We start from the raw sequence: 16,552 nt of genomic DNA, 5'->3' as shown, positions 1-16,552 counted from the left end.
CACCATCCAGCAAAATCCAAATGAATGTTTGCCGTTTTGTGCATAGCTGGGAAACCTGGCAAGCATCTTTATTTAACCTTTATTTAACTAGGCAAATTCTTATTTACAATGACGGCCTACCCCGGCCAAACCCTAACCCGGACGCTGGGCCAATTGTGCGCCGCCCTATGGGACTCCCAATCAACGTTTGTGATACAGCCTGGAATCGAACCAGGGTCTGTAGTGACGCCTCTGGTACTGAGATGTATTTGTGGTTGCATCACTTGCATGCATAATTCGCTTTGTGCATAAACATGCATATATTCCATAGTCAGAGCCCAGCTGCACACACAACTTTACATATCAAAACAACTTGCATGTATAGAGTAATGTGCTAGTATACATGTACATAAATAATGCGCACAGTCCAGTCCCTGCACTTTGACCCTGAGTAACAAAATCTTTATGTGTGCACTTGCAGGCCAAACTTCAAAGTCAACTATCCACTCAGGGCGGCGAGCTAACAGATTTCAGAATAGCAATGTAACCGGTTGACGTTAGAGGTGGGTCCGGTTGCCTTGGAAATGAATTGGCACTGAAGCGTGGAACAGCTTCAGAGGCCCGCCCCCTGTACAAATACCCCATGGCTCTGACGTCAATGTACGTCAACGAGAGAATATGATGCCTCCTGCAAGTCAACTCGTGTACTTTAGTTAATAGAGATAGCTAGCTGAAATATTATAGCCTTATTGTATTGGAGGACGTGGCGTGACAGCCTGTGGCACTCGTAAATGTCATCTGTCGTCCCGTTGGTCTGAAGGGTCGTTAACGTTCAAACTGGCAGGGCGACCGAGAATTGTACTTTGTCTATTTTGAATAGACACATTTTTAGCGGGCGGTTTGTTTTCCCTTCCTCGATATCTGTAAGCTAAAGTTGCGAGCCGTAACCTCCTCACCCCAAACCACATTTAATACAGCATGGTCATGGCTGACAATCACCAAAAAGCGATGTTCCGGGGTCCTGTCCGAGTGGGCTTCTACGATATCGAACGTACTCTGGGGAAGGGTAATTTCGCCGTTGTGAAGCTGGCAAGACATCGCATTACCAAGACCGAGGTGAGTACTGAGCAAACTAGCTAGCTGGCTAGCATGTTAGGTAACCGTGAGCTACAGTAAGCCTAAACGTGTGATTCTCTTGCAAAGGACTCTAACCTTGCCTTTTAACTAACAAGCCAACGTTAGTTACTTACCCCCTGTTTTGCAGCTATACATTAGCTTGCTATCTAAAGTTATATTTGAACATTTATTCTGTAGTTAACTCATTCTGTTCACATTTGACATTGACATGTTTAGACTATTTCACACCTAGGTAGCTTGCTTTGTTGCAAACACGGTAGTCTCTTTTTTTTGCAAAGCTTTTGTCCCACACATGAAGAAAACAATAGACTAGTACCAACTATTATATAACTTGTTAATCAAAACTGTCCGACTATGGTTAACTAGTAAAAATGGGAGTCACCCAGTTTTAGATGTAGCTAACGTTAGCCTAACCGTGAAGCTGATTCATGAGACACATCATTATCCCCTCACTTTGTAACCTCAATGTTGTGCAATACACTGCCTTTATTTGACCATGGATCATTACATTGCTTCATTACTCTCAGTAACAATTGTGTGACGTTTGTATAATGTTATGTATAATGTGCTCAACAAGCCACCTGATAGACCAGGGTTTCTCAAACTCGGTCCTGGAGCCCACCTTGTGTGCGCGTTTTGTTTTTTGCCCGAGTACTAAGAAAATGGATTCAAATTACCAACTCGTCATCTAGCTTTGATTATTGGAATTTGACTGGTGTAAACAACCACATAAATATCTAGGGCATGCAGCAAGGCATTAGTGCATTGCATTAGTTACATAAGCCAATAATAATGTGATTTTGTTGCCTCTTCTTGGGACAATCACAGTGAAGCTGCTGTGTACATACTCCATTCACAGACGCTAATAGCCCTTGATCATGACTTTCAGTTCCATTACATTACACATAAGAGTCATTGGACCAAGGTGTCTCCCTTACAGGGGAGTTTTGTTGAGCCACAACGCTTGCTCTAAACATTAACATGCATCGCTTGCGGTAGGGTTTTGGAAACATAAGAAGGTATCTTTCATATCAGCAAGAAATAATTAACAAGAAACAAAAGGTTAAACTACTACACACCTTTATAGGGTTAGGGTTCCCACACGGCTGTATTTCCATGTTACAGCGCTTGTTTACGGAAACAGATGGAAGACAGGGTGGACTAGGGAGAGGCTATACGGACACGCCTGGTGCCCAAATTGTTGATGTATGTTGCACAGTTGTGTCAAGAGGAGATGAATGGATTCGGTTCAGTCAGTCCTCCTGATGAGCCCTTCCCAGCTAGTTAGTTTATGCTGGCTAGCTGGCAACAATAGCAGCATGGCACTAGTTAAAACTTGTAAAAGAAAGTGATGTTTGTTTTGATGGGCGGAGGAGAAATAACTTGTAGCTAGGGCTGGCACAATTATCGTGTAACTGACAATTATGGACAATAACCGTGAACGTAACAATTTTATTGGGCATAATCATCTTACTACTCTTTTCAGGAGAAGGAGTGATTCGGCGTTATATTTAGTATATCTAGTTTACCCAATAACACTTATTAATTTTTACAAGAAGTGGATAAAGTTGTTAATAATTTTATGAGCAGAATGGCACGGTTGGGAGGAGAAGCATCATTTCCTAAAGTTCCAAGCGGTCAAAACCATTTGTTTTGGAAACAGCGGTGTCACCAAAGCTGTTATTTATTCATTGTATATGTCATAGCAACTTTTCTAAGATGCATTCAAAGCTTAAACACATTGTTCTACAAAAATGACAAATGTGACATAACCGTGGCCATTTGCATGACAATTGGGCCTAATCTTTACCCAAAATTCCATAATCGTCACAGCCCTACTTATAGTATTGGTTTCCATCTGGATGTCACCGTGATATGCCAATTGGCTAACGTAACGAGGTGGTATCGAGGTGCTTCCCACTGTTTTGCTTCCCCAGGCAGCTAGCTGTATCACATATCGCTTGCGGTAGCTAACGTGGCCAACTTGTTCCATCCCACTTGATTATATTTTGAGTAAGATAGCAGCCTACATGAGAAATAACTTGTAATATTGGTAGTCACCTTGATAGTCTACTGCTCAATGGGAGAGTTTGCCCTGCAAGTTGGCAACACAACATCACGGGGCACAGTGTATCCTTAGTTCCTGCTTTCTGACCAATGCAGAGCACCGCTGTCCTGCAGTAAGGAGAGGGATGTAGCTAGATAGTCTCTCTCATCAGTCTTTTCTCTTAAAGCAAAACAGTTGGTCTAATAACGAAGTATCTGGAATAGGCCAATGCAATGTCATACCTTTTAAAAAAGAAAGACAAAAATGTGTGATACATTCATAAATGTTTTCTTTGAGGATGTGTATGGAGCCGAGTAGAGCTGCATAAACATAAATCGTAAGATCTTATAGTTTCGTTAAAATTGCATTTGAAGGACATGTTTGGATTGAATCACCTGACTGGCAACATCAATGTCCGGAACACCATGAGCTTTCTATTCTACTGCGATTACACAGGGGGACTAGTAACTAACCATTGTGACTGTGCTTGTTTGTAACACAGACACAGATGGGTCATCTTTCTTCATTAGCTTTGAGCTCACAGAGCTCTCGAAAGTACAAAATGAAACAATTTCGGCACTGAAACTTGGAGTCCTGTCCTGTGCTATTCCTCTGAATATAGCATATGCATCTATTTAGCTAGTCAGTGGCACTGTTTCTCAGCTAGACAAGCGAGTCACATGGGTCATTTCAAAGACCAACATAAGCCCGGCTACGTGTTGAAACAAGCGAGGAATAACATTGTGTGACACCCTCTACCACAGATGAATACAAATTGATGACCATTATGGACTGTAACGTGAGTCATAAGCACGAGACAAGACAGTACAGTACTTAGAATGACCCTTGCGGTATTTTATGTTGTGAGGCTGCTGAAGCCACTGAACATAGGTCTACTCTGCTGCTCTCCCTCTGACCTTCATGTTGTCCAGACCCTCCATATCGAGTCTGTGTCCCAAATGTCACCCTATTCCCTATGTAGTACACTACTTTTGACCAGGGCCCATAGTGCAATACTTTTGAGCAGAGCCCTATTTTGTAAATGGTGTGCCATTTGGGATGAAATCCTAGCCTATCCATGTTGCGTGAAAACAATCAGTCAGTAGGATAACGATGGGAGAACTAGGGTGTATGAACAAAACGGAAGCCAACAGAAGCAAATAGCAAGGGACCCACATGAATTTGTCCAACAGAAACTCTTGTTTTCATTGCTAAACGTGTTCTGTTACAAAACATTTTGCAACTGTTTGCTATGGTGTGCAATAATGATTACGCCACTATCCATCTCCTATTGTTCCATTTTTTTCCCATTGGTCTCTTTCATTTATGATCTTGCTATCAGTCGGACCTCAGTTCACGAATGCCCCCAACCTTACTTGACATCATTGGATATTTCGGACGTTTCCATCAAATTGTATGTGTGGATGGCTTGACAGAAATGGTTGCAGAAGGTAAATGTTGAACTTTTGTTGCACAAATATCCAGATGATGCTGCGTACCATTTTGCGCAATGACGCTGTAGGTGTGATCAAGGCGTCAATATATTCTGTTTATAACGATGATGAGAGCAGCGTTAGTGTAGTGCTATGTATCTAATCAAGCATTGTGTTGGGTAAGATTAGGTGTGGAATGATTAAAGGCCTCCCCTCGCTTTTGTTTACTCCCTGAGCTCGGCTCGCAGACATTTGGATCTCTTCAAGTCCTGGTGATGAAATACTGTCTATGAGTGAGACACTTGGCATATTGCATGTTATCATGACATGGACACACTGTTAATCAACTCTCGCAAGGATGAAGAAATGGCCTGTTTTCCAGCAGCTTCTGCTAGTGTTTGCCGCCCTTACCTCTCACCCAGTGTGGGTGACAGAATATAAAATCTGTTTATGATTACCTCCAGCAAACAGTTTTTTTGTGCAAAGGAGAGCATTTGAGGATTTTTTTTGTTGTTGTCCGTGCTTGCCTTGCAAGGTCCCGTGTGGCTCAGTTGGTAGAGCATGGTGTTTGCAACGCCAGGGTTGTGGGTTCGATTCCCACGGGGGACCAGTACGAGAAAAGAAATGTGTGAAATGTATGCATTCACTACTGTAAGTCACTCTGGATAAGAGCGTCTGCTAAATGACAAAAAAAAAAAAAAAGAACTGAGCGTGCTGTGGAATTATATTACGGAGAGGGACTGCTTACCACTTTTTTCCCCCTTTTGACTTAAGAATTATCTGCCTCAGTCTAAGCGACACTTAAGAATGTAGGCCTACAAAAAAGCACTTTTCCTTTACATAAAAAGACCCCAAGGAAATGCTTTGAATGTTTTGTCCAGGGACTCATCACTGTATTCTGTGTTCCACAGGTTGCCATTAAAATAATAGACAAGAGCCAACTAGATGCTGTGAACCTGGAGAAGATTTACCGAGAGGTACAGATCATGAAAATGTTGGACCACCCGCACATCATCAAGTTGTACCAGGTAAACCGCTCTTAAGAAACACTATACAACATACATTCCCTTTTTATTTGATCCTCTGGGGTTTTGTCAGTGGTGGAATTCAGTTCTCATACTTGAGTAAAAGTACAGATACCTTAATAGAAAATGACTCAAGTAAAAGGGAAAGTCACCCAGTAAAGTTCTACTTGAGTAAAATTCTAAATATACTTAAGTATCAAAAGTAAATGTAGTTGCTAAAATATAGTTAAGTATCAAAAGTAAAAGTATGAATAATAATTAAGCAAAATGTAATTAAATATTTTGTTATTATAAAAACATTTTTTTACAGATAGCCAGGGTCACACTCCAACACACAGACGACATTTAAAAACAAGGCATTTGTGTTTGGTGAGTCCGCCAGATCAGAGGCAGTAGGGATGACCAGGGATGTTCTCTTGATAAGTGTGCGAATTGGACCATTTTCTGTCCTGCTAAGCATTCAAAATGTAACAAATACTTTTGGATGTCAGGGAAAATGTATGGAGTAAAAAGTACATAATTTTCTTTAGGAATGTAGTGAAGTAAAAGTTGTCAAAAAATAGAAATAGTAAAGTACAGACACCCCCAAAAAGGACTTAAGTAGTGCTTTAAAGTATTTTTACTTAAGTACTTTACACCACTGTTTTTTGTATAAATTTGCAACGCCTACGGTCATTCAGGATATTTTCTAATAGGTGAGCAAACATCTCCAATCTACCTGGCCTTCACAGTCCTAGACCTTCATAGATATCAGAACTGACGTCTGACGGAGTTAATGACTAAACAACCAACCCTCTGCATCTTCAAGCAACGTGTCAAGGTGCTTGACAGAATTCCACCCAAATTGCACTGTAGGTTTCAGCCTCTCGTGTTAATAGCAGAGGGGGAAAGCTATGTTCAGCTGCCAAGCTCTATCATCAGAGGAGGTCCTACTAGTCAACCTGAAAAGCCCACCCCAGACTTCACTTTATTACATAAGACTTTAGGTCACTTTGGTCATTGGAAATGTGAATAGCAGTTCGTTATTACACAAGCTAATGGCTCGGGTCCAGACATTGCTGTGTAATCATTGTTTATCATTATTTCCAACAGCTCTTCCATTCAAACGGCTTGGGTCAATTAGTAATTTCCTTTCAGGCCTCATGAACAGAGGTCAGCAGGCTCGGCATCGGCTCTCTTCTCGCTCTCTCATCGCCAAACAACCAACCCCCCCCCCCCCCGTGGGCTCTTTGCTTCACAGGATGCCCCCTCAGTGGACTCAGACCCAAGTTTTCCACAGTCACACACACACACACACAGCTCTTTCTTCGCCCACTTCACTGTTTCAAATAAACTCCTCATCCCCACCTTCATCAATATATTGCCTATTTGTCCCCATCAAGCATTCACAACAACACAGAGAAGTTGTAGGCTATAATGTTGTCCTTTACATGGGACAACAATCCATCTAATTTCCCCATTTGTATCATTGACAGAGTACTCTGGCAGAATTTGGATGATTAGTGCCATGTGGTCGGCATGTTATGGAAAGCACTGGGGAAAGTCACATTGATTATCCCTACAGGTTCTTTGATAAAGTCATGGAGGCAGGGGCGTATTGGTCAGAAAGGGTGCAGAGCAACGGGTTAGTGTGCCCAGATGGGAATTTACATAAAATCACCACTTTGGGGGATTTCTATGTGAATGTATCTGATTCATTAATGCATCTCTTTTCCTCTCTCAATTTAGCTCTCTTCATCCCTTTGTTTTCTTTGGCTAATTCTGTACTGATAGTTCCAGCGGTGTGTGTGGGAGGACACCAGGGCATGTGTCCCAAATGGCACCCTATTCGCTATGTAGTGCACAACTTCCCATAGGGCCCTGGTCAAAAGAAGTGCGCTTCATAATAGGGTGCCATTTGGGATGTAGACCCTGGTGTCCTCCCACACACACCGCTGGCACTCTACTGGGAATGGAGGAGCCGTTCAACCATGGAACACAACATCCTTCCTATTCTCTCATATTTGTGTAATTTTTGTAATTCCGAAAAATAATGAGTTGTTGTTGTTGTGTGCCTCCAGTATAAGCCTTTACTGTGTAACATTTGCAACATTTACTCCTGCTGATCAGTGCAAGTTTGCATTCATTCATTTGTTCTTTATGATCCTTTCGTCAAGACTGTTCTGCGGTTCTCGGTAGGCCCGCGTCAGCCAGCCTAATACTATTCCAGGAATCCATGCACAAGGATTATCAGATGAATTTACATCTTAACAGCACCAAGGTCATTGCTGAAGTTGGTCTTAATCTGTTTTGCTGTGTGATTATTGCTTACTCATTGTTTCCTTCCCTCTTCCACAGGTAATGGAGACCAAGAACATGCTCTATTTGGTGACGGAGTTTGCCAAGAACGGAGAGATTTTTGGTAAGTGACCCAGACGTACCAAGCAAATTTTTACCCGACAACAATGTAGAAATTTTTTGCATAAAGCTCTTTTGTAATGTGTTGTCACCTCCTCTCCTGTTAGTTATATTGTGTGTAGCCTACTTGCATGCTGTAGCCTATACACTGTGTACAAAACATTAAGAACACCTGCTCTTTCCATTACATAGTCTGACCAGGTGAATCCAGTTGAAAGCTATGATCCCATATTGATGCCGCAATCAGTGTAGATGAAGGGGAGGATACGGGTTAAAGAAGTATTTTTAAGCCTTGAGACAATTGAAATATGGATTGTCTGTGTGTGCCATTGGGGGGGGGGGGGGGGGGGGGTCTTTTACATTTTTTTAAACTTCTTACGGATCAAATCCCTTTAGCGGGATTGATTTGACAACAGCCAGTGAAAGTGCAGGGCGCCAAATTCAAACAACAGAAATCTCATAATTTAAAATTCCTTAAACATACAAGTATTATACACCATTTTAAAGATAAGCTTCTCGTTAATCCAACCACAGTGTCCGATTTCAAAAAGGCTTTACAGCGAAAGCACACCAAACGATTATGTTAGGTCAGCACCTAGTCACAAAAAAACATACAGCCATTTTCCAGCCAAAGAAAGGAGTCACAAAAAGCAGAAATATAAATAAAATGAATCACTAACCTTTGATGATCTTCATCAGATGGCACTCATAGGACTTCATGTTAAACAATACATGTATGTTTTGTTCAATAAAGTTCATATTTATATCCAAAAATCTCAGTTTACATTGGCGCGTTATGTTCAGTAATGTTTTGCCTCCAAAACCTCCTGTGATTTTTGCAGAGAGCCACATCAATTTACAGAAATACTTATCATAAACTTTGATAAAATATACAAGTGTTATGCACAGAATTAAAGATACACTTCTCCTTAATGCAACCGCTGTGTTAGATTTCAAAAAAGCTTCACGGCGAAAGCACACCTTGCAATAATCTGAGTACAGTGCTCAGACACCAAAACAAGCCATACAGATACCCGCCATGTTGTGGAGTCAACAGAAGTCAGAAATGGCGTTATAAATATACACTTACCTTGGATCTTCATTGGAATGCACTCCCAGGAATCCCAGTTCCACAATAAATGTTTTTGTTCGATAAAGTTAATCTTTATGTCCAAATACCTCCATTTTGTTTGCGCGTTAGGCTCACTATTCCAAATGCACAAGGCACGCGCGCACTAAGTCCAGACGAAAAGTCAAAAAAGTTTAACTACAGTTTGTAGAAACATGTCAAACGATGATTAGAATCAATCTTTAGGATGTTTTTATCATAAATCTTCAATAAAATTCCAACCGGACAATTCCTTTGTCTTTAGGAATGAAGAGGAACTCAGCTCGCTCCCAAGGCTGTGCGCGTGACTGAGCTCATGCCTTTTTTTCCAGACACCTGATTCCAACAGCTCTTATTCACGCCCCATTCACAGTAGAAGCCTGAAACAACGTTCTAAAGACTGTTGACATCTAGTGGAAGCCTTACTAAGTGCAACACTGTATATTGGATAGGCAATCACTTGAAAAACTACAAGCCTCAGATTTCCCACTTCCTGGTTGGATTTTTCTCAGGTTTTTGCCTGCCATATGAGTTCTGTTATACTCACAGACATCATTCAAACAGTTTTAGAAACTTCAGAGTGTTTTCTATCCAAATCTACTAATAATATGCATATCCTAGCTTCTGGGCCTGAGTAGCAGGCAGTTTACTCTGGGCACGCTTTTCATCCGGACGTGAAAATACTGCCCCCCTTAATAAAGAGGATTTATTTAAGGAACTAAGTCCGGCTTTCAACTTACTCTTGAAAGTTGTAATAGTAGAATGCACAAGGTGCAATTTACAAATTAGGTAGTGCATCATCAGTTCCTCTTGTCATGTTAGTCATTGCATACATTAGAGAGCTATTTGTAACTTCTAGATAATGTCCGGATCAACTAGCCCATGTCAGCTAATGTTTTTTAGCTATGTTTTTTTAGGCCATAGATTTTGTAGTAATGTTTTATAACTCAAATATCACATGAATACACATTAGACATGGCAAAATGTATAGAATTGCAAGAACACTTGCTTTAAAACTGCAAAATGTTCTCTGCAGCCAATGACAAAATAGCTTTAAACCAGCAACATTTTCTCTCTTCCAACAAGAGGGGTGTGAACAGTTTGTGTCATGAACAGTGCTTGTGCCCATAGAAATAAATATGGCGCATATGAAGGAGGGGTGCGGGATGTTCCCCAATGCTGGATTGCAGGGCCTGAGTGAAAAGGTTTGGGAACCCCTGTGATAGTGGGTACCAGGCGCACGGGTTTGTGTCAAGAACTGCAACGCTTCTGGGTTTTTCACACTCAACAGTTTCTGGTGTGTATCAAGAGTGGTCCATCACCCAATGGACATCCAACCAACTTGACACAACTGTGGGAAGCATTGGAGTCAACATGGGCCAGCATCCCTCTGGATTGCTTTCGACACCTTGTAGAGTTCATGCCCCAACAAATTGAGGCTGTTCTGAGGGCAAAAGGGGGTGCAACTCAATATTAGGAAGGTGTTCATATACTCAGTGTATGTTCCTGATAGGCTTTTGCTTAATCAAAAAGGAAGGCTTCTTTCATTCTGTCTAAGGACAGGTAGTAGGACAAAGGAATGCCTCCACCTGTTGAGAGACAATGAGATGATTTCATTAAATGTTCCCTTGAGTTCCTCACCATTTGCATATCTTGCCCCTAAGCTTACTTTCAGTGAAGATTGATTGTGATAGGTGAGAAGCATTGCGTTAAACCCATATAATTAGAATTCTATGATATATGATTGTGAACCACGTAGATAGTGAATTTAGAGATGATTTCCTGGTCTTATGTTTTGACTAAACAAGGCTGGTAGTTTGTCCAAATACCCTTGTTTACGTTGTTGTGCCACTTGGATGGCACCCACTGGGGCAGGGAGAGGGCAAGGAGGAGGAGGCACGGGTTAATAGAGCTTGTCTGACCTCCATTTTCAGTTCAGGGGTCAGTCAAAACAGGCTTTCCTCAATACCCATCTGTATCTGTACAGAGTTGTTACAGGCTTACCTGTCAGTTCTATATACCCACCAAATAAGACAGAATCTAAACCTAAGATAATATCATATGATGTAGGTAAAGATGTGAAATGTGAATGCTATTTTACCCCAAAGGACTTTTTTTTTTTTGTACAGTACATGGACCTCACAGACAGGCCTTATTCCCGAGGCAAGCCATTTCCCAATGGTTATGTAAAGTGATTTTTGTATTGATGAGTTGTGTTGCAAGATGTTTGACACATCATTGTACTGTAGGCAATGCAGAGCTGGGTACAGTGACTTTCCTGTTCTGTGTGCTTGAGGGTGTGCACAAGGTGAGTGGGTTGGTTAACCTTTGCCCCTTAAAAAGTGGAAGACAAACAATTGGTGGGATTCTACTACTCGACTGGAGCAGTTATTGATATGAAAACGCTAGATAGCCTAGCTGGGAAGAATGAATAAGAGTCTGGTCATGAAAGGAGGGCAAAACCAGAAGCCCTAGAAATAACCTATTAGGACTTATAGAACCAATCTTGATGTACCATTGAGGTAGGAGACACACCAGGTAACAGACACACCAGACTCTCCAGTCTGCTCCAATGAGAACCAGCGCTGTTGCCACCAGCCATCTTGGTTATATAAGCAGCGTTTTCTGGTTCTCTCATTTATTTATTTTTTTGTATAGAGGGAGGAAAGGGAGTGCTTGCTTGACACATGAAGGATGACATTTCTTTACCCGTGGAACAAAGTGAAGTGATGCAGGGCACTCAACAAAGTTGTCTGCCTTATCCATGCCAATGGTTATCCTTCTGGAAGGTTCTCCCATCTCCACAGAGGAACTCTGGAGCTCTGTCAGTGACCTTCGGGTTCTTGGTCACCTCCCTGACCAAGGCCCTTCTCCCCCGATTGCTCATTTTGGCCAGGCGGCCAGCTCTAGGAAGAGTCTTGGTGGTTCCAAACCTCTTCCAGTTAAGAATGATGGAGGCCACTGTGTTCTTGGGGACCTTCAATGCTGCAGAACTTTTTTGGTATCCTTCCCCAGATCTGTGCCTCGACACAATCCTGTCTTGGAGCTCTACGGACAATTTATTCGACCTGGCTTGGTCAACTGTGGGACCTTATAGACAGGTGTGTGCCTTTCCAAATCATGTCCAATCAATTTAATTTACCACATGTGGACTCCAAGTTGTAGAAACATCTCAAGAATGATCAATGGAAACAGGATTTGCCTGAAATCAATTTCGAGTTTCATAGCAAAGGGTCTGAATACTTATATAAACAAGGTATTTCAGTTTTTTTTTTCTTCGCTTTGTCATTAAGGGGTATTGTGTTTTAGATTGAGGAAAACATTAATTTAATCAATTTTAGAATAAGACTGTAACGTAACACATTTTGGAAAAAGGGAAGGTGTCTGAATACTTTCCAAATGCACTGTATCTTGATTACATATGTATTCAACCCCCTGTGGCGGGCCGGGTGCATGCACGCTGACACGGTCACCAGTTGTACGGTGTTTCCTCCGACACCTTGATGCGGCTGGCTTCCGGGTTAAGAGAGCAGTGTGTCAAGAAGCAGGGTCGTATTTCGGAAGACGCTTGGCTCTCGACCTTTGCCTCTCCTGAGTCCGTACGGGAGTTGCAACGATGGGACAAGACTGTAACTAGTACCATTTGGATATCATGAAATTGGGGACAAAAATGTGTAAAAAATAAAAAAAAATTAAATCCATCTCATTTTAATACATTTTAAATTCAGGCTGTAACACAACAAAATGTGGGAAAAGTACATTGGTGTGAATACTTTCTGAAGGCACTGTATGTGACAGGTCTTTTTTTGTTCATACACACTCACTTCTTAGGGGGTGTGTTTTGTGTGATTTTTGCCTAGTCAGAGTAATGCATGTTTTACAGAGGGTCGGAGTAGGGAAATGTGGCAATGATTCTCATCAAGTGGTTGATGCCTTATTTTGGATGGTCATCACGTGTGTGTGTGTGTGTGTGTGGGTGTGACACCAAAGCAACGATACTGCACTAAATAAACAAACTGTGTTTGACACTCTGCTTCTCCCTGTGCCTGGGTTATGCCAGGGTCAAGCTCAGACCTGATACTGGTGTTGATTCTAACAACAGCCGTCTTGTTTTCACCAGGACTGATAAAGAAGGGTGCAGAGTAGTGGCGAGTGAATGGGACAAAGGCGACTGCATTGAGACCAGGGTCACATCCCAAATGACACCCTATTCCCTTTTAGTGCACTTCTTTTGACCAGGGCCCATGGGGAAGCCCATAGGGCTGAGGACTCTTTCTGGGGCTGTATTGACTTATGTGGCACCTGGAGGACTTGTCTTGCAATCAGCCCACTACAAGCCCATTATGATAGAAATAGACTGGGCTTGATAGTTCATCAGTGCAGCACTCCAACAGTACCCTACTGAAGGGCGGACAGTACATTTGGGTAACCTAATTTCAGAGAATACTTAGATTGTTCAGCGGATCATGTCTAGGTATTACAGAACCATTTTGGCCCCACTTATTGTGCTTATTGCACAAAGTAATATGGTTATATAATGCATTTATATGCTTTTCGCCATCAACATTATCACTGAGATTTTCAGACACCAGCAAGCAGCACAATAGCTGACGTAGGTAACTGAACATTATAATCCTGTTTTCTTCCATTATAAACAGACATTCCTTCCAGTTAACATCAATCTAAAGATCCACCAAGCTACATTTGTGCAACTTGACTGAGTAGCTGGCTGTCAAGTTGTGTCTGTTAGTGGCTTTGTGAAGCCACAGTTCTTCATCCAATCACCAGAAAGCACTTCACCCACCTATCTGTTATCACTGCTTAGAAGTCCTTTTTATAAGCCTGCTGCTCTCGGTCCGTGTCCATCCAGCTTTGTCCCAGACTCAGTGTCAACTAGCTAGCTGTCTGGGAGGAGATCTAGTCTGTCTGTCCATGTCCATCCCATAGAATTGGAATTACTAAGACGGACGTTTCTATACAAGTCAATGACTTACAGTTCCAGTAGGTCTATTTCTACCATCCGTCCCAGCCCTGTGGACTTTGAGTCTGGCAGAGTGGTGAGCCAGACACATTGAAAGCAGCCATGCCAACCTGTCTGCTGGCTTGTCAGCCTCACCCACCCACCAAGCTGCAGGAGTGGATCAAACCTGGAGAAATTGGGTCAACTACAAATAATGAGGAGGAACAGAACCGCCAGGCAGAGGAGGGGGGGCATCAATTTGTAAAGGGGGTAAAAGAAAATGTAGGCCATGCATATTAAGAAGACAACACTACAGGAGAGTGGCTGGGTTTAATTGACTAGGCCTAAACACATCTGTCTTCTTGAGAGAGTGCCACGGCGAGATTCATTTTGGCTGTCAACTTCTATTGTCTGCTGCAGTAGTTGGGTCAAATTTTTTTTAATTCTGTAACTCAGTAGGTATCGGGTGTTTTTTGTCTGAGTTGAAAAGGCTTGGCTACACTGTTGACTCACCTAGCTGACACTAGTATCATCGTTTTGATGGCTGATTGACCTGGGGCATGCTAGGTAGTGTTGAATTGTGTAGCGTATGGGTACGTCTTTACTTCCGCACTAAATTTCAGGAAAATAAGTTTGGAGCTGATACGTTGCAGGATTGATCGGGCAAGAGGGAGAGAGTCGTTATTTCCCTTGTTCAGTGGGCAGGCTCCCCCTGGCTTGGCTGTCTGGATGCCGGTCAGCTGAGAAATGTACGGACGCCAGGTCCTGCTCTCACTTGGCTTTCCAATCTCTTCAAAACCTGAGCAGCTGTTAAGAGATTACACATCTACCCATCAGAACTGGAACACGGTGCTCTTCTGAGCTTTTCCCTCGTTGTTTTTTAACACCCTGTCCTGGACTTGTGATTCATCATTCATCCCCCCCGTCTCTCCCACTTTCTCCCAGAATGCAACACTTCTTTGACTGAGTACACCTGACTGTGCTGCCATGTTGTTGGTCCTCCTCCTTGCCCCTTCTGACGTTGAAGCAGTGCATTACTCATCCATCCACTGGTGTGACGGTAGCTTGCTTTTTTTTGTGTCATTAGCTCTTAGCGGAAGCACTCTGGAGCGCACCAGACGCTCTTGCTCGTGTGTGAATGGAACAGCTTAGCTCTGTCAAGGTGTTGGGGATCAAGGCTAGAGAGCAATTTTCAAGTCATGCCATAGATTTTCAAGCAGATTTAAGTCAAAACTGTAACTTGGCCACTCAGGAACATTCACTGTCTTCTTGGTAAGCCACTCCAGTGTAGATTTGGCTTTGTGTTGTAGGTTATTATTCTGCTGAAAGGTGAATTCCTCTCCCAGTGTCTGGTGTAAAGCAGCTCCGTTCAGAAGGACGACTGTATCTTTGTGTCTGGGTGGTTTAATACATCATCCACAACATAATTATTAACTTGACCATGCTTAAAGAGATATTCAATGTCTGATTTGTTATTGTTACCCATCGTCCAGTCACTGCCCTTCTTTGAGGCTTTCGACAAGCTCTGGTCTTTTTTGTTGAATCTGTGCTTGAAATTCAATACTTGACTGATGGACCTTACATATGTTGTATCTATGGGGGGCAGAGGAAGGAGTGGTTATTCAAACATCTCAACCGATATATATTGTATTTCTCATAATGTCTATTTCAATGCAGTAAAAATAGTATCTAGCACAGTGAACAACACTTCTATTGTCCAATGTAAGCATTTGATAATTCCAGCCAAATGGGTATCCAGGATCCAAAGTCCAGACTTTCTCTAGCGAGGGATTGGTTAATTACTATAGTGCAAGAGGCCGCTGTAGGCTTACTACTCAGTATATGCAGAGAGGTTTATCACATAGCCGTGTTGTGTAGCTGCAGCAGCCGTAGCCCACCCACCCACCCAATCTCTGTATTCAGAGCACCTCGCCACATTCCCATGCTAAGTGACTTTTTTTTTTTTTTTATTAGCGACACGCCACAAAGAGAAGCCTCAGTCAAGAGGGGTAACAATATGGAATATGGCACCCTCTCTCTAATCAGTGTCATGTTTTTGTAATTCCCTCTGAAGTTAACCGTTCATCAGAAGTACTGTACTGTCTGGCCATAATGTCAGTTTCCTGGAACTTTAGCTGTATGCATTCTCATTTGCATAATGAGCTGGATATGAGGGAATTATAATTCAGATTGATGGACTTAATGCTTGCTATTGCCCTTAGGAATAGCCTAACTTTGCAGTTGCTCCATTTTTCATTTTTATCCAGCCCTCTCTCGTGTGAGCACAGGATGGTTGACGCTGTTGAGATGACTCAGACTCTTTAAAACTCTGGTTGGTCTCCTGAAATGTTTTGTATCGTTGAAATGTCTTGAACGTAATTTTGCCCTTGTACTGTAGAGGGAAATTAGTTCCCAGTCCTCTGTCTCTCCCTCCATGCTATGTGAGGGTGTGAAATACAGAGCTGC

General features: G+C 42.3%; 1 protein-coding gene across 1 annotated transcript in view; it reads left to right on the top strand.

The window, feature by feature from the left end:
* Nucleotides 1-628: 628 nt before the first annotated feature.
* LOC106612460 (salt-inducible kinase 2b) overlaps nt 629-16,552 on the top strand; it is a 70,136-nt gene continuing 54,212 nt past the window's right edge. The window contains exons 1-3 of the mRNA XM_014213606.3: nt 629-1,095; nt 5,508-5,624; nt 7,959-8,022. Of these exons, the coding sequence (XP_014069081.3) occupies nt 958-1,095; nt 5,508-5,624; nt 7,959-8,022 (319 nt within the window). The 5' untranslated portion in view covers nt 629-957. The remainder of the gene's footprint in view (nt 1,096-5,507; nt 5,625-7,958; nt 8,023-16,552) is intronic.

The sequence above is a fragment of the Salmo salar genome, chromosome 09 (assembly GCF_965601325.2).
Source record: "Salmo salar chromosome 09, fSalSal1, whole genome shotgun sequence".
NCBI classification, from domain to species: Eukaryota; Metazoa; Chordata; class Actinopteri; order Salmoniformes; family Salmonidae; genus Salmo; species Salmo salar.
Note: the sequence above shows the minus strand (reverse complement) of the source record. Positions and strands in the feature narration are given on the sequence as shown.